The sequence below is a fragment of the Dicentrarchus labrax genome, unplaced genomic scaffold (assembly GCF_905237075.1).
Source record: "Dicentrarchus labrax unplaced genomic scaffold, dlabrax2021, whole genome shotgun sequence".
NCBI lineage: Eukaryota > Metazoa > Chordata > Actinopteri > Moronidae > Dicentrarchus > Dicentrarchus labrax.
In genome coordinates this window covers 21,027,343-21,053,669 of record NW_026136711.1, presented here as the reverse complement: position 1 = coordinate 21,053,669, position 26,327 = coordinate 21,027,343, and the positions used below count along the sequence as shown (strand labels likewise).

The 26,327-nt window shown below is 40.1% G+C and overlaps 3 protein-coding genes across 4 annotated transcripts; 1 reads left to right on the top strand and 2 right to left on the bottom strand.

Moving 5' to 3' along the window:
- The first annotated feature begins 642 nt into the window (after positions 1-642).
- Positions 643-10,711, top strand: rereb (arginine-glutamic acid dipeptide (RE) repeats b). Of its 2 annotated transcripts, none has more exons than XM_051414254.1 (17): positions 643-878; positions 1,828-1,876; positions 2,441-2,565; positions 3,450-3,549; positions 3,654-3,752; positions 4,116-4,196; positions 4,318-4,471; positions 4,583-4,669; positions 4,793-4,986; positions 5,210-5,362; positions 5,742-5,852; positions 6,061-7,181; positions 7,938-8,142; positions 8,234-8,936; positions 9,046-9,186; positions 9,272-9,446; positions 9,678-10,711. In XM_051414254.1, the coding sequence occupies exons 1-17, from the start codon at positions 748-750 to the stop codon at positions 9,709-9,711; spliced, it is 3,663 nt and encodes a 1,220-aa protein (XP_051270214.1). In that variant the 5' UTR covers positions 643-747; the 3' UTR covers positions 9,712-10,711. The 2 variants fall into 2 exon arrangements, with proteins under 2 accessions (XP_051270214.1, XP_051270213.1); XM_051414253.1 differs by having other exon boundaries at positions 644-878; positions 5,207-5,362.
- A 173-nt stretch (positions 10,712-10,884) lies between these two features.
- LOC127371448 (PPARGC1 and ESRR induced regulator, muscle 1) lies at positions 10,885-16,940 on the bottom strand. The gene is made up of 4 exons (XM_051414256.1): positions 16,500-16,940; positions 12,818-15,723; positions 12,593-12,709; positions 10,885-12,417 (listed from the first exon to the last, which is right to left on the bottom strand). Exons 2-4 carry the CDS (start codon positions 15,696-15,698, stop codon positions 12,329-12,331), a joined length of 3,087 nt encoding a protein of 1,028 aa, XP_051270216.1. The 5' UTR covers positions 15,699-15,723; positions 16,500-16,940; the 3' UTR covers positions 10,885-12,328.
- Positions 16,941-17,265: 325 nt separating this feature from the next.
- cunh1orf159 (chromosome unknown C1orf159 homolog) lies at positions 17,266-23,956 on the bottom strand. The gene is made up of 9 exons (XM_051415163.1): positions 23,947-23,956; positions 23,774-23,850; positions 22,318-22,402; positions 21,405-21,500; positions 21,259-21,315; positions 20,921-21,055; positions 20,663-20,688; positions 20,505-20,529; positions 17,266-20,199 (listed from the first exon to the last, which is right to left on the bottom strand). Exons 1-9 carry the CDS (start codon positions 23,954-23,956, stop codon positions 20,096-20,098), a joined length of 615 nt encoding a protein of 204 aa, XP_051271123.1. The 3' UTR covers positions 17,266-20,095.
- Positions 23,957-26,327: the final 2,371 nt, after the last annotated feature.

Genomic DNA, 26,327 nt, shown 5'->3' with positions numbered 1-26,327 from the left:
AAATTAAAGTGTAGAAAACGGGGCCTATTACATATGCATTAATTTCAAATCATTATTGATTAATGGCAGTGTGGCCTAATGTTAACTTTTTTTGTATTAAATGATTATTTAATTCATTTGCTCATTAATTTTCTCAAATTAATAGATTTTGTTTTTGTGTGTAAAAACCAACAACTGTCACAATCACCCAAATGCTAAAAAAATAAACTCACAATCATTAATATTTACTATCATTACCATGAAATTAAAAATAAAAAACCTCAAAACCAGTCGTGGCTGTAAATAGAACAAAAGTGTAAATATATTACCCCTCGGTGGTTTTCCTACACACACTGTCCTACATTACAGTGTTGTTTGTGTCGGCGGTAGGTTAATGTAATGGCTTACATAATACTGTTTAATAACCGCAGTAGCAGCAGCAGACCCACACACTGTGAGATGTTGTTTGATTCATGGACTGTGTGTGTGTGTGTGTGTGTGTGTGTGTGTGTGTGTGTGTGTGTGTGTGTGTGTGTGTGTGTGTGTGTGCAGCTGATGAGGAGCCCCACTGGCTGCTGATCCGCGGCACATGCTCAGTTATGTGCACCCCAGACAACTTTGAAGGCTTAGCTGTGGCTGCTGAGGTCATTGCACTGGGAAGAAGAAAAAAAAAAAAAAAAAAAAAAAATACACTGACTCCCTCCACTACACCGCCTCCATTTTGAATAGCCATGTAATAGGGGATTCGCATAGTTTGTGTGTGTGTGTATGTGTGTGTGTGTATATATATGTGTGTGTGTATGTGTGTGTATATGTGTGTATCGCCCACTGCGCTGCGTAGTGTCAACAAGCCACATCCAAACATCCTTCGACATGGACGACCTGTTCAGTCCGCGGAGGTAACTTGATTAACTTACCGTGCTGCCTTTTGTGTTGTACTTGCTGGGTATTAAATGTGTCGTTTAGGGTTTCGTGGCGATACTTTGAGAGCCGTTTGTATGAAATAGTCGGAGTGTCAGTGGTCACGAAGTTCGTGTCTGGCTAACAAGCTAGCCCAATAACGACGTTAATGTTACTGTCTCGTTAGCAGCTAGCAGCTCCTGTTCGCGGAGGAGGACAAAAAAAAAAAATGCTCGTTTTTTTTTATTTTTTATTGTAGCTAACAGCTATTCCTGCAGACGTTGTGTTAAATAATGTCAGTAAAGCAGATTAACCTCATGCATCGCTTGCAAACACGTTTAATAAATATATTGCTAATCCCTTTAGACGGGGGTGGGGGGGGGGTGACACAGGTCGCTATATGTGTGTAATGTATGTATGTCAGCGACATGTTGTGCATGCTAACATTGATGTTTATTATTGATTGCATACTTTAGCTAACAGTTAGCCGTGAGACGGAGTCAACCTGTTAGGATCTCGAGAAGTAGCACACACTGTTCTCGTAATGGTGACCGTAAAAAAAATTAGCAGCTCATGTATGATTGATTGACAGTGTTTTGCGGTAGCTAGCGTCGGATTTCATTCATGTAATATAAGGAAACGTCGCAGGTCACAGCTGAGATTGGCTCTCGGTTGATGGAGGGGCGGGATGTTATTGTACTGCTGAAATCACTGTGCAGTGGGAGGGAGGCAGCCAACTTATACACTTATTGATCACTCGTCTGTGTATTTACTGTACAGCGTCAATTACCTGCTAGTTAACAGCTCATATGTAGCAGACTGTCTTCACTATGTGAACACAGTTGGGTTTACTTTACACCTTGCCAGTGTCAGAGACTGTAGGTAGCAAATTATTAGGGGCCACACAAATGTAATGCACATGATGAACGTTTTATTTTCCTATTGCAGGAGCCTGAACAGCACACAGGGCGAGATAAGAGTGGGACCAAGTCACCAGGTACATCCTGCTATAACTACATTGTTTAGGTCACATTTGAATACAGTTAAATATCTAAATAAATATGTTTCTATACCCAAAAGTTGAATTCAGTCATTTATTTTTTTTAGTTAAGAAAACTTGGATAAATAAGTATGTGTGCTTTTGACTTGTTTGCTTTTAGAGTGTTTTATTAAGCTCATTACGAAACTGATCAGACCCGTCTGTTCAGTGTACTTTGTTGTTTGTCATGCAATAGAAATACTGAACAACTCATAAACAAAATGTATTGGAGTTGAAGATCTGTCTATCTTATTTTGAAAAGAAAAAAAAAAAGATATTAGCAGGTACTATTACCAAAATATATTTGATTTTAACTAAATCCTTTATCCATTAATTATGTTAATTACACACTGTAATTATACATAATACATTTTTTAATCACTCCTAAAATCTAAATCTAAATTTCCAATTCCTGTTAAAGTCAAATTTAATGAATATTGTGATACAAAAGTTTTTACAGTAAGCGTTTAGTCGCTGTTGTGCGAGCCGGCCTCACAGGTGTTTTCTTTGATTTCACCGCAGGCGAAACTTCCAGAGTTGCAGCCGCGACCTTCTTCTGGTTTACAGACTCAGACAGAGAGCGAGGAGCTGATGTGGACACCTGGGGTCAATGACTGTGACCTTCTCATGTACCTCAGAGCTGCCAGGTCAGTGTCTGCACTGTATTGCCCAAAGTCTCTGAAAGTTTGGCAGTAACCTAACTGTGTTTGTTCATCGCAGTGCAGTAACTGTAACAAATACTACTTCATAATATCCCAAACCAGTACTTGGATCAAGTGGGGCTTTATTGTAATAACAACATAAAAACATACAAATAACCAGTATTGCCAACACAGAAGTCAGTCTTCATCTGGTAATGTGAATGCCAGTGTAGTTAAGCTCCTTTTTTAGCAGGTTGCCATATATTTAAATTAGTTTAAAGATAGTGTGTGTCTCAGATGTGTGCTTTTTTAACGCACAGTACTCTACTACAGTCTTTACTATTATAATGTAGCTCAGGTTGCTTAGCCCAAGTGGGCGAGTGGTGGTTTGAAGTATTCATTCAAGGCTTCAAAGACATTGTTCCATTGTGTTTTTTTTTTTTTTTTTTTTTTAGAAAAGAACAAAGAATAAGCTGCTTCAGAGTCATGTTTACTTGCTCTTAAGCAGCCTGGTTATCGTCTGCTTTCTCTATTTACCTCAGGGATCTTAAACATGCTGGCCCTGGGGCCATTTCCAGCCCCCATCTCCCTCCCTCCGGCCTGTAACGTGATGTCAAAAATATAGTATAATCAGGCCTGCAAGATTATTATTTTTTTACATCTTGTATCATATCAATTTAGACTTCCCCTTCATATACAATTAAAATAAAAACACAATTTAAATGCAAGATCAAGAGAAACACGGTTAAGACTGCTAGTTTTCTATATTATCAGGGATTTCAGAATCACTCCTTTGAGTCAGACTTAAAGTTAAACTAGGTAAGCACTAAAATGTACCCTTAATATTGATTTCACCTAATAACATAAACATGTTTTGTTTATTTTTCAAGGAGCATGGCAGCGTTTGCAGGGATGTGTGATGGTGGATCCACAGAGGATGGATGTTTAGCAGCCTCCCGTGATGATACCACGCTCAACGCACTCAACATGGTGAGAAGCACAACTTGAATCATATTCATCAGTATCCAGTAAATTCAAAAAGCAAAACTGTTGCCTTGCGGATTCACAAACATCTATGTTTTTGTCAATTCCAGCTACATGCAAGTCATTATGATGCAGCAAAAGCTCTCCAGCGTTTGGTCAAGAAGCCTCTGCCGAAGCTCATTGAGAAATGCTGGTCGGAGGATGATGTGGTGAGACGCCTTTAGCTAGTAGCACAGCACCGAAGGTCAGTGCTGATAGTTTGTTAGTCCATAACAGTGTTTGCACAGGTAGATAAAATCCTCGGTGATGAAAAGGATGCAAAGTGTTTATGTATTTTAACTATACTTGATATGATCAGTGCAATGGGCGTAAATTCAAGGTTCTCTGATCAGAAATTGGCAGTTTAATCAACTTCATGCAGATAAAAACATAATTTAATATGATACAAGCCTGCAGTAAAATAGTGTTTTGTAACAGCAAACTTATTTTTTATCGGCTGGAGGTTTTTCTTTTTCTTTCTGTGTATCGTTTAATTTTATCCACTGCTGACCTTCCTCTTTTTTTCCCCATAGAAACGCTTCATCAAAGGCTTGAGGCAGTACGGGAAGAATTTCTTCCGCATCCGGAAAGATTTTCTGCCTAGCAAAAAGACTGTAATTGAATTTGATGTTTTTGTATACAGAACATTTTCTAATACATGCAGTGAATCATGGTTGCTATATTTTTGATTAGAAACATAACTTGTTACTAAAAGCCCTGCGTTCTCGTCCTCAGGGGGAGCTGATCACTTTCTATTACCACTGGAAGAAAACTCCTGAGGCTGCAGGAACAAGAGCTTATCGACAGCAGCGCAGACAGCCGTCCTCTCGCAAAGCAAAGACTCGCTCTGCGGCAGCTCCTGTCAACACCCCTTCACGAAATTACTCAGGTGAGGGATGCTATTTTTGTTTGCCAATGCATTTTCTTCATATTTGCGTGGTCACAAAGTGTGGAATTCATATGAGTTGCACTTCACTGAAACTGATCTTTTCCTTCGCAGTGGATGCGAGTTCTGCCAGTGAGGATGATCTTGATAGTGAAGACAGTGAACAGGAAATCAAGAGCTGCAGCCACTGTGGTGCAACAAGTGAGTACATGTCATTTATTTGTGATTTATCACATTGGTGTGAGTTCAGTATTTTATGTAATATTAACGTTACTTAACACTTAACGTGACATCCTTTCAACATGAAAACATTTTCTTAAACAGGTTCAAAGGATTGGCACCAGGGTGGAAGAGACAACCCTTTGCTGTGCACGACTTGTCGCACATATGAAAACAAACATGGATGTCTGCCACCAGCTCCAAAATCTGCAGGCGCGCCATTCGTGTTTAAACCTGTTAAAGAGGAAGAAGAGGTGAACAGCAAGCATGGCATGAGGACACGGCGAAGCAGAGCACCTGTAAGCCTGAGGCTGGCAGATCAGTCACACTATAATCTTAATTACTAATAATAAGAATTTACAAGGAAATGTCTGCACAAATACCAGTCAAATGTGGTCAAAATATCACTATGATATACACCAGGAATCTCACTTTTTAGCTGTGAAAATACCTTGTACATTAGGGGAAACATCTTTCTTGCTTGTGTTTTAATATAATCTACTGATTTTTTTTTTAAAGCAGTTGTCATCTTTAAGAAGTGGCCACAGGAGGCTCACCGGCTCCCCCACCAGTGAGGATCAGCAGTCCAGTAGCCAGCCCTTCCCGATTGGAGCAACCTCTTTGCGATCGTCTTCCACAGATGGTAGGAGTGAATCCAGCAGGAAGACAAACAAGGTGAACATAACACACATTTTATGTACATGTTATAGCTGTGTGACATTATGTTATCAGAACAGCTGTGTTGTTTGCATGTTATTCAGTCTGTGTACCGCACTAGGAGGGGCTATTTAGTTGCAGTTAGTTGCATATTAGGAATGAAAGTGTCAAATACTATAATTACTGGGTATCTAGTTTTGTGATATGTATGGATGAAAGTTCAGTTAGTCCTAACCTACATGTAACTGAACTTATACATGTACAGTATGTGTCCCTTGAGGATACATGCAGCCATGGATTCTTGCTGAATATTGAGGTTTTTTGTGTCAGTCATCATTGTGACAGTCTTCTGTCAGTAATTAACACCTTCTGTGTAAATGTCACGCTGTGTCCACAGAAGATAAAAGAGGAGGTAACAACACCAAAGACAACAAAACGTGCACGTGAGAGTCCTGTTCAGGAGCCTGATGAGCCTGAAAAAGTTGCACCTAAAAGGCAGAAGACACAGGTGAGAGGGAACCCTTTATTCAGATACCATTTGCATAAAAACTTATCCAAAGGTAGCATTTATGACATTTTATGCAGCAGAGAGATAAGATAATTCATTATTGGAAGCTCATCCTACAACGTTACCTGAGCACAGAAAGTTATATAATAATATGTTGGAAGGGAGAAGTTAGGTACATCACAAATTGTTTGTTTGTTCGTTCCTCCAGGATGCACAGGGATCCCGGTCAGAGGGAGAGGCCGAGGTAGAGGAGGAGAGCTCTTCAGAAAGCCGCAGTGCTCAGGACGATGGCAGCAGTGACACCAAAGATATTGATCAGGACAACCGCAGCTCTTCTCCCAGCATTCCCAGCCCACAACAGGGCAACGAGAGCGACTCTGACTCATCTGCCCAGCCCAACGGCGTCCCATCAGAGCCTGTTGCTCCCGCTGCTGTGTTGGCTGACACACCAGTCCCACAAGCCCTTCCCTCTCAGAGCACTCCCATCACTCCTCAGCCAACACACAGCACCCCCTCTGCTGATCCTGCTCAGAGCCCCCCTCCTCCTTCTCCAGACCCCCCTCAGCCAGCTGCCGCAGCAGGCCTGAGCAGCCGTCCGCTGCTCGCCTCTCACTCTCTTCCTGGTCCTCTCTCATCAGTGTTGGGTCAGGACCCTACTCTTTCTCCAGCATTTCAGGTCCCACCTGCTCTCAACTCTGCACAGTCTCTGCAGCCTCATGGCCCGTCACCTCAGGCTCCCCAGCGACCCCCGCCCTTCTTTAGGGAGTCTCAGCTCTCCCAGCCTTCTCTGTCTGGCACCCAAATCAAGCCCCCTCCCACCACTCCCATTCCACCTTCACACAAACAAATGCCACACCAGCCTGCTACACCTTTCCCTCAAATGCCCTCCAATCTACCCCCTCCCCCTGCTCTAAAGCCTCTCAATTCTCTACCCAACCAGCATCCTCCAGGTGCCCCTCCTCCCCCTCTTCAGCTCATGCCACAGCCTTTGCCAATGCAGTCACTTCCTACCCAACTTCCTGTGATCTCTCAGGTGCAGACCCACCCTGGAAAAAGCATGACTTCTTCTCACCCGCCTGCTGCAGCCTCACACCCTCTCACCTCCGTAACATCTTCTGCTATTGGCCCCGTCCCGAGCCTCCAGCCATCATTCCCACCTCTTCCGCTGAGACCCTCGGCGGGCACTACAGCAGGAGGATCACAAATTCAGATTAAAGAGGAGCCACTCGATGAGATGGAAGAGGCTGAAAGCCCACCGTCTCCGCCTCGGAGCCCCTCGCCAGAGCCCACCATTGTCAACATGGCAAGCCATGCCAGCCAGTCTGCTCGGTACGTCTCAAGATATTATTTCTTGGAAAAATGTTTCTATTGCTATCATCTTGTAAGAATTGGTGTTGTTGGGTTGTTGAAAGCAGCTTTAACCACACTGTTTGATTTCCCGTGCTGTCGAACTATTTGTTATTTTGTTATTAATTTATGAATGCAACACAAACAAACAATAGCAGCTTATTTAAAAAAAAAAAAAATGATGTAGCAGCTTTAACCTAGTTATCTAAACCACTTATTTGAAGGTGAAGCCAAAAATCTAACTGATCCATGTTCGGACAGGACTGCCCCCACTGCTAAAAAAAATTCAAGAGGAAACACTGAGGTTGGCATTATAACTTGAATGCCTACTTTTGTTTTCATTTCCAAATAAGTGGATAATAGAGGTAAACTGTAGACAGGTTTAAAACCTGTCTGATAGCTGGTGTGGCTGCTAAGTGGTCAAGTTGTTCCCAGATCTTAGCAATAACGTTGGTGACAGAAATCTCATTATAACTAACAGGAATTGTGCCCAAAACTACAAATATAATAATCAGGTTTAAGTGGCTTCACGTTTATAAAAATGTAAATAAAAGTCAGGGTCTAGTAAACTCTTAATTACATCCTCTTGGGCAGTATTCAGTACATCATGTACATCTCATTATGTTTCATGCATATAGTGCCAAAAGCTCCTCAACCTTAAAATGAATCATGAGGCTATTTTGTGTAAATTAAGTTTAGTAGTCATGCTCATAAATGGACATCTGTTATTTCTTTCAGGTTTATCAAACACTTTGATCGTGGTTACAACTCCTGTGCTAGAACAGACCTGTTCTTCACTCCGCTTTCGTCCTCAAAGCTGGCCAAGAAAAGGGAGGAGGCTGTGGAAAAGTCCCGGAGAGAGGCTGAGTTCAGTGCTCGGCAAGAACGCGAAAGGGAGAAAGACAGAGAGAGAGAGAGAGAAAGGGAGGCAGACAGAAATGCTGTGAGTGCAACATTTCCTTTACTCTTCTTTAAAACATCTTTTCTGTCACAAAACATACACAACCTATCTCACACACTGTCTTTACTTACAGAGAGCCTCCAGCTCCTCCCACGACAGTCGTATGAGTGAGGCTCAGATGGTGGTTCAGGGCCACGGACGCCCCTCCTTTGAGCAGCCGCCCACCACTGTAGCCGCTGTGCCACCATACATCGGCCCGGATACACCTGCCCTGCGCACCCTGAGTGAATATGCCCGGCCCCATGTCATGTCGCCCACCAACCGCAACCATCCTTTCTATGTGTCATTGGGCCCTGGCGACCCCTTGCTGGCCTACCACATGCCTGGCCTGTACAGCGCCGAACCCAGCCTCAGAGAGCGCGAGCTGAGGAACCTCCGAGAGAGGGAGCTCCGCGAGAGGATGAAGCCTGGCTTTGAGGTCAAGCCCCCGGACATGGAAACTTTACACCCTTCGGCCAACCCCATGGAGCACTTTGCCAGACACGGGGCGATCGCTCTTCCCCACATACCCGGGCCTCCCCACCACTTTGCGCCCTTCCACCCCGGGCTGAACCACCTGGAGCGGGAGAGGATGGCGCTGGCTGGACCTCAGATGCGCCCAGAGCTGAGTTACGCGGAGCGACTCACCGCAGAGCGTCTTCACGCAGAGAGGATGGCATCTGTGGCGACTGATCCTGCGGTCAGGCTGCAGATGCTCAATGTGACGCCGCATCATCACCAGCACTCTCACATTCACTCGCACCTCCACCTGCACCAACAGGATCCGCTTGGTCAAGGTGAGGTTGGAATTATTGACTATTTTTTAGAATTAATTAGTCAGCAGTAATAAATCCAGTGGTATAGAGTTAACAGTCACTTACTGCACTGATTTATTTCATCTTCCAGGTTCAAGCCCTCATCCATTAGTGGACCCCCTGGCAACAGGACCTCGTTTGGCCCGGTTCCCCTTCCCTGGTGGCCCGATCCCCAACCCTTTACTCAGCGATATTCCTCATGATCACGAGATGCTGCGCCACCCACTTTTTGGTTCGTAATCTCAACATTTAACATACTCACAGTTTTTTCTTAGTCCAGCTCCTCAATTCTCTTTTCATATTTCTGCTCCCCGTAGGAGCGGCATATCCACGAGAGCTGCAGGGTCCGATTCCTCAGATGTCTGCTGCTCACCAGCTCCAGGCCATGCATGCTCAGTCTGCAGAGCTGCAGAGGATGGCTATGGAGCAGCAGTGGCTGCATGGGCACCACCTGCATGGAGGCCCTTTACCCAGTCAGGAAGATTATTACAGGTGAGGTTTTTGAACTTCTTATCTAGTGAAGGGCTGAAACCTTACTTGAGAAATTCAACTAATTTGGATAATAACAAAAAATCCTCAATTCAAGTTCCTTGCTTCAAAGCTTTTTTCACCAGCAGACCAGTACTCGGACAATACAGACAATAAGTTAAACTCACGTAAAAAGTGTTTTTTCACTGCCAAGTGCACAAAGAGTTTACCTACCTTTGTTTGTGTTTTCTAAAGCCGTCTGAAGAAAGAAGGTGACAAGCCATCTTGAGTCCCAGGTGGTGCATGAAACCCTACATTCATACCCAATAGAATACTGTGTACTTTTGAAACTGTAAGAGAATATTTGTGTGTCAGTTTTTTGTTTTAATATATTTTAGAAAAATCTTTGTGGATCTTTATGTGCATTCCTTGTTCAGCACTTAATGGGACTGTCAAAGTCCGTCTGAGATTTTCATATCACTTAAGACTTTATACTAGTTTTATTATAAAAATAATGAAGAATCTCACACATTCATGTGAGATTTAAAGTGACAGATTTTCTCTAACAAACTGTAAAACTGTTTCATGATATGAATTTGCTAAAATACAGCTCTTATAAAGGATATGAAAACAGACTGACTTTGGTGTTAAGTTTAAATATCCCTATTGTTTTTAAATGACTTCCTTGTACAGAATGACATTTAAATCAGTGTTTGAATGATTGTAACGACCTAGCATGACTCAGTCTTCATTTCTCACCAAACTAGAGTAGCAAGTTGCATTGTGGTGTTTAGACTTTGAAAGCATAGTAGAGGTTTGTTTTACTCTTAAATCTGCTAAATATTTGTCTAAATCCTAAAGTTTTATATATCAAGATATCTTTTCACAGTATAACCGAAGCTTTTATTCGCTCATTTTTGAGATTGTAAATATTACATGTTCACAATATTCTATATGAATGAGTACTATTGATATAGCAGTAGATGTGAACACTTGACCCTTGATTCAGCACGATAGCAGTAAATCATAAGCTAAAACAGTATATGGTATTATAAGGTGAGATAATTACTAATTGGACCATGATCTGTCACTACAGACAGTAAGTCTTGTTAGAATAATGTATTTACATTTTTTTGGTGAGAATAACTTGATTGGAAAGAAACTAAATCTTGAGCATTTTAATGGAATTTTTAAAAGAACTGCCTCTAAATTCAATATTTATGTGACATAAAATCAAAGTGTATCCATTGCATATTTATTTCAATAAATATTTCTGCAATGACACCTTATTCTCTTTGTACTTGTACTTCCTCAGACTGCCCATGTTGATATAAGTAGGGTGTACAAAATAACAGAACACCTGTCGGATCAACAGAACCAAAAGCTACAGCCTCCACACTGACCATAGAGTTAAATCAGCACGTTTCTTAAACAGTTTTAAATTAGTTTACAGAAAGGAGTGTGGGATAATCACGGTTTTATTGCATTAAATCACTTCTTGCACATAATCTGTCATATATGTAAACTCATATGTACCCAGCCTTGTTTGACAAGAGATATGAAGTGTTCTGACAACAATCATTAGCTTGTAGATCTTTTAAACACTGACACACATCATTGTGGCGTAATACATAAAAGCATCAGAGACAGCAACACCTAACAGATATGTAAATATTATTATGTATAATGATAAAGCTATTAATTATCTATTCTGAAATCAAAAGTCTGTCTTTGAATCACGCTGGATAGATGGTCTGGCGTTTGACGTTTGAGGTTGTGAGTTTAGTACCGGAGTAAGAGAAAAAAAAAACTCTTACAATCTCTCACAAGTTACATTGTTTTTCAGACTTGTCTCTCTTTTGTGCTTAGTGTGTACCTTAATATTGTTTAGGTCTTCTTCAGGCCTGTAGAAATTATTCAAATTAAATGGTCTAAAAATATAAAATCCCTCAAAACTGCTCACAACTCATGCAGCCTATGATGAGAGGTCACAAGTAGACATGATTCATTGTTTCAAAGGGGCACAGGGCCAGAAATGTTTGGGAACCACTGATGTAGATAATGCATCCCTATCATAAAGCTCAAGCGGTCACCTACTGAATCTTTTCTTACAACATACATACTAACCAGACCGTTATCTACAACACAGCTTTCAGGTTTTCACCCCATTTTCTTAATCCTCTACAAAGAAACTCCACGTACAATGCATCTATTCAAAAACTCCACTAGGCTGCCTCTATCCTCTACAACGTAACTTAACTGCAGCTGTACGACATAGAAAGCCATATTTTAGGCACAACAGGACATTCACAAACAGCACATGTTAAAAAGTATGTCTGTACTCACAGAATGGTCCTTATATCAACATCGGTTTACCCAGAACTCAAAAACCAAAGTTATGAAAAGTTTAAAATGCAACTGAAATAATAATGCTGACAATATACAATATTTATCTCACTGTCAACAAACTCCATAAAAAGTCCAAAACAAACAACATGTTGTTGAAATAGTGGATTCGTTGGGAGCTATTTCAGCCCTTAATTTGGTGAGCCAGTGAGCTGGACTGACTCTGCAGTGGCCTCATTGATTATAACAGAGTGGCTCACTGATGTGTTTATGGATCGATTATTAAATTGATTATTAGGATCAATTCATTGTTGGTTTGTGTCTCTTTACATGAAATGAGAAACATACAGAAGAATAAATCAACCAACTAGCTCAAGGCAGAAAATAATTTCAGTCATAGGTTTACTTCTACTTTTTACAGGCTCTATTGTAACTTGGAAACGAATGCATAAGCTGAAACAGTAGATATCTGTAATAGATGTACATATATACAGTAGATCTATATTCATGGATGGACCCAAGTGGAAGTGTTTGGAAATGACGTCTCTTGTGTGTACACATCAGGGATCATCTTGAGAGGGATTTTTCTTCTTCACATACTGCCGCAGGTACTGGATAGCCGATAGCGCGCTCACGTTTGCTAGCAGAGCTGAACAGGATTTCAATAAAGGTTAGTTTGTAGAACTGGCTGTCAAGTTATACAGTGTACTCTTCATGTTTAGAAGTTAAACATCCTGAAAACTTTTCAAATCAAATTGTATACTAAAAGTAATTTAGTAATTAATGACTGTAACAGCAGACTATCAGTGCAATGGGTTTCATACCTGCTTTCCAGGCATCAGCAGCCTCTGGATCAGAGGATCTTAATACCCAGGAGGCAAAAGCAATGCAGACCAAACACATGTCTGACTGCTTCAGTGTGGAGAAAATGCCCTCTCGTCCTGTAGGAGACATAAACGTGCACAGAAACATAGATTTTGTTCAATTCTTATTTTTATTTCGATGTATTTTACACATTCAGTCCAGTGGGTAAGAAAGCTCGGACTTACTTGTTGTCTGTATGGTTTCAAACAGCTGAGAAGGAGCTGAAGATACTCTCCTCTCAGTGACCACAGTTATTGGTGGATCTTCTGTCTTGATGGTGATCTCCTCGGTGTCAACTGGAAACACCCAGGCACCAGAACTCCTGCACCAGATGCTACCTTTGTTGTGAAAGCGGATTTTCCTAAATGAGAGCAAACTTCTCCAGCTGCGAAATCCTTGAGACATCCCGCAATCGCTGCCCTGAATGAAGGAGTGAGACACAACTCTGATTGGAGAGATGTCACCCTGCTCCTCACAGTCTGCACTTAGGAAAACATAGTCCGGATTTGGGAATGTGAGTTCTCTGACGGTAGGGTGAGAACAAGAGAAAATGGGGATGGGTTTCTCGTCGCTGCACTGGGAATCACAGAGGGAAGGGAACAATGTTTTATCGCTGAATGTACAGAGAGTGTAGTCGAACACAGGAGCCACTGAGATGTCCTCTGGATCGTAGAGAGTAACACACCGGGAGTCGGTCTTGGCTTTGTCCTCTGTGAAAAAGTATTCAAACACTTCAGGGAAGGATATTTGGGCGTGTTCACCCAGTAAGTGTGTGTTGGATAGGAGAGATGCAGTTTCCAGGCTGTCGCTCGCTTTTAAAACCAAGTCTTTCTCCAGAGATGGACAGCTGCTTAGAAATAGACTGCTTTCATCATCACCAAGCAACAACTGCAAAGATAAATCCTCTGTGTTGAGAGCTTGTACATTGCGCACACTTTTGGTTTTTTTTATTCGCCTCGGCCATGCAAGTTCACTTGAAAGGAAAGCATCTGAGTCCTGATCCTCAGATGATTCCCCTGGGAAGTCTTCTGAGGGCACTGGTGTCTCCTTTCCTTCAGAGCTTGTGGACTCCTCTTCCTCATGTGCAAAGAAAGAAGAGTCATTTGCCTTTTGTTGGTTTTTGCTTTGAGGATCAGGACTGGGGTTCCTACTGGCGCCAAGAAACTGCCAGTACTCTTCTTCAAAATCGGAGGTGGAAAACTCGCAGCTTGAGCGATCTGGCTTGGATTCATCGGGCTGCGTGAAATAGTCTGAGTCAGCAGTGTCGGACGTATCCATTAGACCACCGTCAGACAAATTATAGTCCACAGTGTCAACCAAAGAGCTGGGATTTGCTGAAAAATCATCTACATTTGCTGCCACTGTTTCTTTTGTGTTCGTGGGAGGTGTGCTTCTGCCCATCCTGAGCTGCAAAATGTCATTTATGGTCAATTTCTCCATTTCATCCCAAAAAGCAGAAATGGCATACACAGGTCGAGTGTGGCCCGCGGCTTCGGCATATGTTTCAGGGCTGTCGGCCGCAGAGGAAGGTGTTAGGGTTACATCTGGAACAGGGGGAAGACTAAGCTGATCTCCTGAAGAGCAACCAGATGCTGAAAGATTGATTTCATGTATTTGGAGTCCAGGTGTATCCGAGGGCGTGTGGAGTGGCGTGCTGCTTGTGTCGTTATCACATGTGGAGTTGTCATCTGGCGTTTTGTGAGCGCTTTGGGTAACAGATGGACATGACAGGGAAGGCTCAACATCGGTGCATTCATAACCTTCAGAGTTAGTAGCTGCTACATTGCGAGAGAGGGTGCAATCCCCAGAGTGCATTTCCCTGTCCTGTGTGTTGCTGGCATCTGTATTCTCAGTCAGACTGAATAGATAGCTGCTTTCTGTCAGAGAAAAGGAGCTCTGCTGTTGTTGGTTTTCCATGAGAGGACACTGAGTTTCCTCCAGTGATTCAGTAGCTGACAGATAGCTTTCAGAATCATAACTGTGAGCGGAGAGGAACTCAACACCGTCTCCAAGCTCGTCAGACTCCACGCTGTCCAGCCGTGACGGGTCTTTGGGTGTTAATGTGTCATGCGGTGTGGACGCTGAGCTGCTTGGGTCATGTTTGTTTCTGTCTAACATTGGCTCAATGATATGAGATGTTACTAGTTTTTCTGACAAATTGTCTTCTTCCCCAGACCTTGAAGGCATCTGTGATGAATCTGAAGTGCTCTCAGGGTTTTCTTTAGCACTTGGATGCCCTCCTGATTGTGTGACATACTTTGTGTCCCTCCCTCCCTCAGATTCATTATTATTTCTGGCTATCTCTAACTCTAAGCTGTTTTCAAGCGATTTCTCCTGCCTGCACATGTGATTGTTCTTACGAGTTTTTTTTTGTCTTCGTTTTTTTTTCACTGAGGTAGCACGCACCCGCTGCCCTCGTGCAGGACTGTCGTTCACTGTCACGAACCAGCGCTCTTTTTCTACTCCTGGACTGCTCGCATCCTCGCTCACAGCTCTGTCATTCACATTAAGTTCTGTTCTTCTTTGGCAAGAAAGTGGGTCAGGTTCATGTATAGATGAAGTGTCACTCTCTGTTTGCACGTCTCCATCTTCTCTTTTCAGCTCTGTTGGTTCTCCATCTGAAGACTGGACCTTTAGTGGCTCAGTTTGCAGTGCGGTTGTGATGTCGTCATTCGTCTCCTCTCCAATGTGTTCTGCTGTCCTCAGGTTCAACTCTTCTGTGCTGATAGTATTTCCTTCAGGATAATCGAGGCATATGTCAGCGTTCTCCTGTGTTTTACCGTCTTCTTCAGCTTTTGTTGTAAGATCGTCTTGTTCACTCTGATTAATCAGCACTTCTTCCATACAGCATCCTGCTGCATCGCTGTTTGCAGCAGGACTCTGCTGCTGCTCCCGTTGGCCTGTGCTGAAGACTGAACTTGAGTTTCCTGAATCCTCTGAATCACTGAGACTCGTGTTATCAGGGCAGGCGAGTGACGGCTGCAGCAGACCACACTCCTCACTGTCCTCATAGAAGCTCGTCCAGTCATAGTCTGCAATGTGCATGCTGTGATCTAAATCATCCATTTTGATACCTCACATGCTCTTTAGTCTGAAAAAGAAGAGAAAACATAAAGAGTAGTGTTACATGGTTGCAGATTTAGGTATTTTGCATGAAGAAAAATGTGTGTAGCAGTACATCACTGGAATCCTCACGGGGTTATGGTTAAAGTTATAGCAACACATTTGAGTTAAATATAGAACAAGCATTTGTGTGAAGCTTAACATTGCTTGTAATCAGCTGTCATTAGCAAACTGTTGTGCGGAAAGCAACAAGCTCCTGTGTTAGCTCAAAGCTGGAGAGGTGAAGACGTCAGAGAGCAGCAAAGCAACACCAGAGCACCGTGGTCACACGCTCCATAACAGACCCCAAAATACTCTGTGGCCCTGCTCTTAGTCATATGACCTGAGCTGTCCAATGTCAGGGAACAACATACTGTATCAGCTTAACAAACAAACTCAGTGCGGGAGTTAAGTTGCAAAAAAAATACATTAATGTAACATGATATTAACACTAAAATATCATATTGCTTAAAATCGAGCCAACTGCCAAATAATTCATTAAAGTGTATGTTATATTTGGTATTTCATCAGAACATTTTTTGTAGCGTTGTTTTAGCCACAGGGTAAAATTATTATTATTATTCAGTTATTAGGATCACTCTTTCATCTTAATGGATGCAGGTGTTATTAAAGTCCTTCAACTCTCTCTTAACGTCAAAGTCATTAAAGGTCTTGTCCATTAACACTGTTAACACAACCGACATGAAGCACATAGCTACAGCACAGTCTTGTTGATGTGTTTCTGTAGTAGATATAAGAACTTACCTGAGGCAGAAGGACGAAGCGTCCAGTTTGAAGGTGTCAGTGTACTTTCTCCCTGCAGGGACATTTCAGCTCTGATGTCCGTCTGTCCTTGCATATGTCAGCCTGGGGCCTGGCAGTCAGCTGTTATAAATAGAGTAATATGTCCAGTCACATGTAGCTGCAAGTGAAAATGTCCGTCCCTCTGCTATTAGAGGTGTGACATTTCAGTACCTTAAAATACAAGGCCACTGACATTTATTGGAGGTGAGATCAATAACCAATTCCGTTATTAACATGGTCGAAATTTAAGGACAGGGACACATTTGGCTATCATATACATAAAGTAGTGCATCTATTTAATGTCAAATCGTTTCTGTTTAGTTATGCATACTTATATTTTTTATTGTAACAGATGACATTTACAACTATTAAAACTCATTTTATATATAAAATAGCTGATTTTCCATCTCAAGTCTTTTGAATTAAAAACATGATGTAGGGTAAATATTTATAGTTTCAAAATGCACCTTATTTTAAATATTGAAAATTTGAAAACTTACATCCTGTCAACAATTTTTAAAGTTTGGTTTTAAATATACATAGGTTTGTAATATTCTAAATGATTCTGGATAACACCATCAAAATGTACACAAATGAGTCTACCTGAGCTTAAAATGAAAGTATGAAGACTGGTAGGACCCAATCAATTAATCAAATAACCATGGAAATTATAAAGTGATATAAGTGAATAACTTGTCTGTCATGTAAGAAGAAATCCTTGTCGGCACACAGTGAGGCATTGTTTATTATCAGCAGCAGGAATCACAGAAGGAACATACAGTATCAAAATTAGTCCAGTTGGTCTTTGAACAATATGAAGTTAAATGTCTTTATAACTGCACGGAGGGAAACAATGGTTATGGAAAGGTGCTTTATTTCTCCAAACATTACAGACATCTTCAGAACATTCTTCATGGCATTGAAACTAGAATATATACATTATTACAAAAACAATACATCATTTGTATAAAACAATATGTACATGTATTCAGCTTATGGTTGTCTGTACAACAGCAAACACATGAAGCAAAAAGGGGAATATTCATGGAATGATTGCTGCCTTTCTATCTGGTTCACTTCATATGGCTTCACATATACTGAAGACAGAAATTACTTTTTACAGCCTTAATGTTGTCAACATATAAAACGATAAGAAAGAAAATACCACGTAGCAAATAAAACTTGGATATCTAGCCTTGTTTTCTAATAGAGTACAGTAAAGGCCACTGGATATAATTCAAATACCCAATTATTCATCACGCCATGACTTAACGTTTCCTGGCTGCATTTAAAGCTCATAATGGCACAGTAATCACAGTAATGGCACACAGTATAAGCCATTTTCTTCAGACAACATCTGGCAAATGTTGACAGAATCAAGTAAAGTCCACAATGCAACAATAGTGTTGCCATCTATTCAACAAAAAAAAGATCTCAATCACACTTGATAGCAACAAGTTCCAAGTGTTTCTTTTAAAAATTAGCGGATGACCTCAGACTAATAAAGTGCACATGGATTCAGTGATTTCATGTTTTAAGAAAATAAAATGTTGAAATCTAAATTTATTTCATAGAACAAAATTGGTATTTTAGCAGGTTTTATAGAATCACAGAACTCTTTGTAAAAAAGCATGAATTTGTTGTTGAAAATGAGTTTCAGTTTTTCATGACTGAGTGGGTCTGTTATTTATTTATTTATTTATTTAACCTTCATTTTACCAGGAAGTCCAATTGAGATCAAAAATCTCTTTTACAAGAGAGACCTGGCCACGGTAGAAGCCGCACAAAATCCTGACATATTATGGAATATATATGTGTGTGGAATGCAATTCATGATGCATGCAGCTGCGATGCTTGATGTGTTGTACATGTGTCATACATTCACCTTGGTTAAGCTCATAAAAATAAATACGAATGCAATAAAAACACAAAACGCAGTCCAACAATCATCCATTTCAGCACCTCTAGTAACTCTCCCTGAAATGTCCCAATCCATCAGACGAGCTCTAGGAACTACGATTGGGAGTAGGTGATTTGTTCATTTTTAACAGGGAAGGTGGCCCGGTTCTTTTAGGTAACCTGCTGTATGAGCTATAAGAAACTAACAGAAGGGCGGGACTGGGAGAAAAAGGTGCTATTACAAATCCGTAAGCTACAACACCATGGACAGCACCATGGATTTGTCATTTGTTAGGCTACTGATATTTCAGAGCCATTGTTGGGACCTCAGTCAGATAAACCATCAATGAGTTCATGCATTATGATGTTCCTGATGTTTGTTTGAGGAAACTTTCTCAAACTTTTCTCTGCACGGCATGTGAAAGCACAGATTTGATTGGCTGAGTAGATTAACGTAAAGTGATTTATAACGAATGCAGTTGGTCAGCTAAACTTGCTGTTAAAGGCTATAAAAACTGTGGCGTTTAAATCGATTATAGGTCCTGGTCAGAATAGGACAGCACCTGGGTCCGGACCCAGACCGCAGTCCACCTGTTAGTACGGGGTATGGCTGGTTAACAAGGGGGATGTATTTTAGTCATTTTGCTGACAAATTGGGTGGCATCCCCCCTAAAACTGCCTACTGGCTATTAGACACATCATTTATTCTGTTGGTCTGACTGTAATCAGTTAAACTCAGTGCACATTTACAAAATACAAATAAAGATCACACATGTAAAAATAACTTCCTGATTAGAAAACTTAAAAACATGGAGGTTTGGACATGTTCCATAAAATGTCACTGGACTGTCACTTTGTCCCAAAACACTGGCTCCATTCATCTCTGCTTTAAAAAAGGAACAGTTTGACAATTTGGGAAATACACCAATGAGCTTTCTTGCAGTGTTTTAGATGAGACAATCGATACTCAAATCTGTTAAAAATATTGCTACAGCCAGCAGCCGGTTAGCTTAGCTTAGCATGAAGGCTGGAAACAGGGCTCTGTCCAAAGGTAACAAAGGTCATCCACCAGCACCTCTAAAGCTCACTCATCATGGCGTTGTATCTTGTTTGTTTAATCCGTACAAAAACCAAACCAAGATAATTCGCCAAAATAGTGTGTGTGTTTATACAGATTAAAACAGATACAAGATGTAACATGAGCGATTGAGCATATTTCCCTAAATGTCAAACTCCATTCCTTTATGGACAGGTATATTATATACTTTAGTTTTGCAGGTTACCAGAACAAACACTCTCAAAGAGCAGAGGAAAACAAATAACAGTGTTTAGACTTAAAAACAAAAGGAGTGATACTGAAGTGCATGAGTACACGAGTGGGAGGAACCAACAGACTGACCTGAAATTTACAAAGAAAGTCAGAGACTGTGTCGAGAGGATTGACAGGTTAGATACTGGATACTGATAACTTTTTTTCAACATCACACTCTTGAAAAGTTACAGCCCTAGTGACAAGAATGCAGCAAAAGCAGCAACAGTTACATGTTCCTTTACTTTCGTACGAGTTGATCTTTCTTCACACTGCTGAACCTTCACACGATAAGAAAATCTTTCCTGAGCGTTCTCTCCTACCTGCACCAGCACTCCCATCCCTCCTCCTACACATTATAGACTGGAGTGGTGGTTGTGGTGGGTACGGTGGCACTATTCCCTGTTGAAGTTGCGGAGGGCCGCTCCCTTCTGACATATCTTGGCTTCCTCACTTCAAAAGAAACAGAAAACAAAACCGAACATATAACCACTTGTGGGAAAAACAAGAGGAGACATGCACTGGGATTGTTCATAGCATATTGAAGCTAATTGAAGCTAAGCATTTAGTTTTGTGCTTTTAAGAACAGCACAAGATCACCTGTTTTTTGTGTGACTACGAGCCTGGCATTGCTCAAATATGAGAACACTCCTCAACAGCATTTCCAAATACTTTTGCATTACTCAGTAGCTTCACATATGCTACAACCTGTTGAGCAAGGTCAGATAATTTACAGAGTAGGACAGTGTAGTCGTTACCTGACGAGGATGGGATCATGACAGCCTAGAAGGGAAAAGGAAACAGAGATTATAATATCCCTTTATTCTACAGGAGAACATTGCTGAGGCTACAATAAACACAGTCTCTCCCAGTGTTCTGTAGATTAACTCTTAAACAAACAATACAATTTACTTACTGTCTCACTTGGTTGGAATATGAAGGCTGTAAAAACACACACAATATTGTTACATTTGAGTTTAACCGACCAAAAAATCAAATAGTATCACTTAAGCGTAGCAAAAATATTGTGTTTTCTGTGTTCTTCAAGCACTTCCAGGCTTTATTAAGGAGGATTTAATGAGTGTGGTGGGTCGACTGGAGCCGCGGAGCTTCATAATTCAGGTTTAACAAAACCCTGCTTGTATAATTACAGTCAGAGCTGTGCAGTGTGTACCTTTGTTGCGACGGTAGAAGATCCTCGGGAGTCGGTTGGAGCGTTTGAGGTAGAAAAAGGAGGCAACGGAGAGGATCAGGAACAAGCTGATCAACAGTGTTCCCAGAAGCAGAGAGGCTGCCACACCTGGCCCTCCTGCTCAAAAACACAAAAGGGAATGTGATGGGAAACCGGCTGCTTAAGTACGCCGTAAAGCTGGTTGACTGATTCACTTGAAAAAGACTTTTCCTTGAAACTGAATTGACAGGTTTTCCCACACTAATATTCTAAACTCCTTCTAAACAAGAAGAAAACAATTAGTAAATTTTTCCATAGTGACTGTGGATGGGATGTCTTACCAATTTTAGGAATGACAGTAGTTACAGTTGTGTGATTTTTCCTCTCCATTGTATAGTCTAGTGAGCACACACAAAGAGCAAATTAAAAAAACACAAACATTATGCAATGTAACATTTGTATGTATCAGTCAGTAGAAGGTCCTTACTGTAGGTGCAGACTGTTATGTTCTCCAAATCCACAGCTGCTGAGTCACAGAATATGCAAACAGTGTTGCTGTTCTCAAGGAAACGCAAGAAGCATCCTGAAGAATTCAAAAGAATATATTTCACATTGCACTTTAATGTTCTTGTAGTAATTATTAATTCCACCCTCCGATTTAATTGTCACAAGAGAGCAGTGAACAGGAAATAATTATATTGCTTTATATAATAATGAAGACATAGAAACATTTTGCCAAACTAATCAAGTTTTTTAAATTTTCCATCTGAAAATATATATATTTTTTTAAATTACAGTTTGTGACTCATGAACTTATTGAAGTTAACTCATTATATGTTTTTTCAGTAGGATAGCGAGCGTGTCCCAACCATTTATTTTACCATTTTTTACTTGCAGCGTGTCTGTAACTGTTTGTGTATTTTTATGTTTGCAGAGTTTTTTCTAAATGCGGCGTTCTTGATTTGCTTGTGTTTTGTCTATTTGCATGTGTTACAGTGCAGTGAGCTCTCAGGGCCACCGCATGTTTTCCTGTTTTGGACATTGTCAAGGATAACCGTAAGACATCCTTTCACTGTGTCCTTGATCGCTCTAAAATTCCAACAACACAGTCATAGTTTTATTTAAGTACAGCAATGAAACTCTTATTAACTGTTGAATAGTCCGGAGGCTTTATAGAGCTCTTTATCCTTTGGAAATAAAATATTAGACTGTTCTCACACTAGATATCATCAAAAGTGAAATGATTATCTTGTGTGCATAAGAATGAAATTAAATAAATAAAAATCTGGACATGTATTTTGACTATATTGTAACTATATGAAATACACAGATTACTGCCAGAGCATAATTTGACGTTAAAAGGTCAAAACTCTTTGTAACATCCTGTATATCCACATTACCTGGTTCACAGTGAGTGTCGTTTGAACATGAATTGTTCACTCTCTGTTTTTCTCCACAGCACTCCAGTGAGTTCTGATGTAGGGCCTACAGACAGAACAGTATTCACAGATTAATACATCGGTGTAATCCGAACCAAGCACACGTCGGCCCTTTGGCATCAACTTTCACATCCATCCGTTTTCTACCTTAGTTACAGGCGTCTCGGGTCTGATAAGAATCACAGTTGCAGCCAAGACCAAAAGAAATGACAGAGCCATATTCGAACCCTCAAAAGAGCAAACAGACAAGAATTAGATACACATCAGTTACTCTGACGAGGCACGCTATAGGACAAATACCTTTACACATTTAGTCCTACAGCAAAGAAGAACGATCAAAATAAATACTATGACTAGTTAGATAAATGTGTCAAATAAGGCTCAGGTCATTTTCTATCTTGTGGAAACTGCTGTTTATTGATCAGGCTTTAATAAGAAGGGCTGGGTGTGAAGCTGAAATGTGATACATTTGTACTCTTGTTAACTTATTCTTTAATCACACACTTCAGTGATTCAAATCACAATCTTTGTGAGTAGGGCTGCACATAATCACAATATGGTCAAATGCAATATCCAAATCTCAGAAGCTGCAATTGTTTAATAAAAAAGGTAAAATGTGTGACAAACAGCATTATAAAGAAATATTGTAGCTCTGAAGAGATAGCCTACAAAATAACCACACATCCTGTTCTCCAGGTTTAAGGAAACATGTTTGTTTGGTACAGACCCAAAAAAATATTACATCATCATGATTTCAGTAAAAAGACACATTTAACTTCTCAACATGGGCGTCCATCTTGCAGATTGTGCACTGGTATAAGAAACACATTAAAACCATAGCTAACCCATTTAATAAGTTTTGTCTTGCAAGGCCCTCACTTGTGAATCTTTTACCTAATTTACTCTATTTATGAACAAAGTCTACAACATAAGGAGGTGAATGTCTAAATGTGTCTCTTATAAAGTAACTCCTTTGATTTGACTAATACATATGTTAAAATCAGGTTTTGGTTGCGGATAGGTTAAAAGACCAAACAAATGAGTCACCCACAACCACAAGAGTTTAAATATTCATGAGGTGGAGGGGGGGGTCAAATACACTTGTCTCTCTGTCTTTAGGTTAAAACTTAACTTTTACACCTAAATGCTTTAATGTGCAATAAGTATGTAAAGCGTTCAGCTACTGTCTCACAGGCATTAAGTGTGCTAACGTCAGATGACTTCCACAGGGACACAACCGAGGTGTTTGAGCTAGCTAGCACCTGTCACTGGGATGAAGTTGTGTCGCGATCGTGCTAGCAGTCCGAGTTCAACACAACGATGTCATCCGCTCTTAATCCGTTTTATATCACCGGGTATGTTTACAATCACAGGCGGAACAGCTGCACATTGCTGGAAACAAACAAAGTTAACTCACCAGCCGATCACTAGGCTTTGGCCTGACCCGACTCCTGAGGTGTGGTGTCAGGTCCCGTCGGCCGCAGAGCTGTTCACCTGACAGTCACTTATATTTGTGGCAGCTTTGTCATCAACACACCCCTGGCTGCAGTTCAACCACAGATAATCCCACAGTGCGCAGCTCACAGCTACCTGCTTTCATTTAGCGTGGACGCTTCCGGGTGCGATTTTCAAATTAAAACCTGAACTGTTTTTGTGCTTCGTTCATATTTTTCAAAATAAAACCCTGATTTTTATTTTCTATTTTATTTTTTATTTTTTTGTGCTTTATTCACACACCTGGTTTGTCTGCGTAGAAAACGTTACATACATACAAAATTAAGGCCAGACATATATGTTCTGCTACTACTACCACCACCACTCAATAATAATTGTAGTAGTAATAATAATAATACATTATAAATTATAAATAATCAATTATAAATTATTAAAGAAATAAAAACATGACAATAAAACCTAAGGGTGAATTATAATGGCATAAACGTTTCTCCCATTAAGGAAACAATTATTAACAATTACAATACTTAATTTAATTTAATCGGATACCAAAATGAAAGCTAATTGTTCCTGAAATTGTCATTTTTTTTAATCTGGCTTGGCTAACTGATGAAGTGCTGACTAATACATATATTCAGATCCATTTTCCAATCATGACAGTAAAACATACAGTAGGCCTACTGTATAGGTAGCCAATTAGATAATAAATAATACAAATTATTCATAATTTCTCACAATAAACATTTAAGTGTAATTGATAACCAAAAGCATGGCTCCATTACATTTCCCAGCATGCACAATGTGCAGTAGTGTCACTGAACCTGAATGTAATGCATCCATTAATTAACAATATTAGTTACACCTGTGTTTTAGAAATCACAATACCTGGGCCCACAATTAGCATGGCTGGATTAACCTGTTAGGGGGCCCGAGGGCAAAAATCTGATGTTGGGCCCCTACTGACGTCACATCTATGCATGTGTGCAATGTGTATGTGTCCTGTTGTCTCCATTTACAACCGGTACTACTACGTTAGAATACACAATTTTGTTTAATTAAACACAACTATATTAGGAATGTGCATCATGTGAGTAAAACAATGATGCTCTTCTAACAATAATTTAGCATTTACAAGACACAGCCACAAAAATCAGTTAATAATACAAGGCTTTCCTTAGTTGAAATTGTATTTAAGTTGCACAAACAAACAAACATATTTACAATTAATTACCAAAACAAACACGCACACAGTTCACAAAGTGAATCTGGGGTTTTGGGGACATAATAAGCGTACATTTATGAAATGTTATGTGTTTTTATCTATGTGATAAAAGCAAATTTCCCCAATGTGGAAAATAAAATTCCCACAGAAAGTCAACAATACATCCAGTGATGACAAACTGATTCATTATTTAAAACATGTTTAAGAACTCATAAATGAAGTGAATATGAACAGGATAAATACGTTTCGACAGAGCTGATAAATACACAATTAAATGACTAAAACAATAAAAGCCTTACAGTGTTTGTTGGACTATTTTCGGGCACCTGAACGGTCCGTGTATGTTTTGGTCATTGGATTTTCCTTTCAGAAACGGGTATTAAAAAACAGAAAACGAGTGGTTATTTGATTTTCGTTTTAAAATACAAAAATTAAAATTGAAATACAAGGCGTTTTTCTTTTTCATGGTCAGAAAGGGATGAGCGAAATTAAAAAAATTATTCGATTTTCATTTTCTATTTCATATAACAAAAATTAAAATCACTAGAAAACAGAAACAGAAAAAAGGCCTGTTTTTTCATATTCTGAGACCGGATGTTGTCATTAACAGGACCGTGCTGTGTAGAAGAAACAGTAGGCTAGTAGACTGCGTTCAATCCAGCCGTGAGTCCGATCTCCGTGGTCAAATCAGCCGCACTTAAATTTAGAGTGTACAAGTATTCTCAGCATTATGGTAAATGCGGAGAAACAGCGTATTTACTTCCGGTTTTCAAAATAAAGGTATTTAGAGCCGTAAGCTATAATTAAAATATGTTACATTAAAGTGTTTCATGTGCCCCTGATGAAAAAAAACACTTTATATCAAGTATCTTTACTGCACCAGTGTGGAGAAATGCCAAAATAAAAGCCTCATATTTATGCCTCCAGAGATTGCATATTTGACCATATTTGAGGTACTGTAAAAACATATTGCTCAGTGTTTCCTGGCTACTGATGGTATATTTGACTTTTACACATATGAGACTACAAACATACTTAATATCAAGCATTTTTACTGTACAAATTTGGTCCCATATTTATACTTCCAGATTCCATATTTTCTTATATTTTTGAGCTACTGTAAAAACATATTGCTCAATATTTCCAGGCTATGGGTGAAACATTTTCATTATACTTCAATAATGCTGCAGTAATCATGACAAAATTTCACACAAATGTTTAATAACATCTTGATAATATAAACACTAAACACAAAATCCTACACAATTCTAATTTGTTTACTTTTCTCACAAAA

Bases quoted from the DNA above. Each gene is read 5' to 3' on its own strand.
- rereb (XM_051414253.1), top strand. From the start codon at position 748: ATGTGTGTGTGTGTATATATATGTGTGTGTGTATGTGTGTGTATATGT. The intron at 4,472-4,582 runs GTGAGGGATGCT...TTTCCTTCGCAG, and splicing joins CCCTTCACGAAATTACTCAG to TGGATGCGAGTTCTGCCAGT. The intron at 4,670-4,792 runs GTGAGTACATGT...TTTCTTAAACAG, and splicing joins CAGCCACTGTGGTGCAACAA to GTTCAAAGGATTGGCACCAG.
- LOC127371448 (XM_051414256.1), bottom strand. From the start codon at position 15,698: ATGGATGATTTAGATCACAGCATGCACATTGCAGACTATGACTGGACG. The intron at 12,710-12,817 runs GTAAGTCCGAGC...TGTCTCCTACAG, and splicing joins TGAAACCATACAGACAACAA to GACGAGAGGGCATTTTCTCC. The intron at 12,418-12,592 runs GTATGAAACCCA...AATCCTGTTCAG, and splicing joins TGCTGATGCCTGGAAAGCAG to CTCTGCTAGCAAACGTGAGC.
- cunh1orf159 (XM_051415163.1), bottom strand. The intron at 20,530-20,662 runs GTAAGTAAATTG...TTTCCCTTCTAG, and splicing joins TATTCCAACCAAGTGAGACA to GCTGTCATGATCCCATCCTC. The intron at 20,200-20,504 runs GTAACGACTACA...TTTCTTTTGAAG, and splicing joins CATGATCCCATCCTCGTCAG to TGAGGAAGCCAAGATATGTC.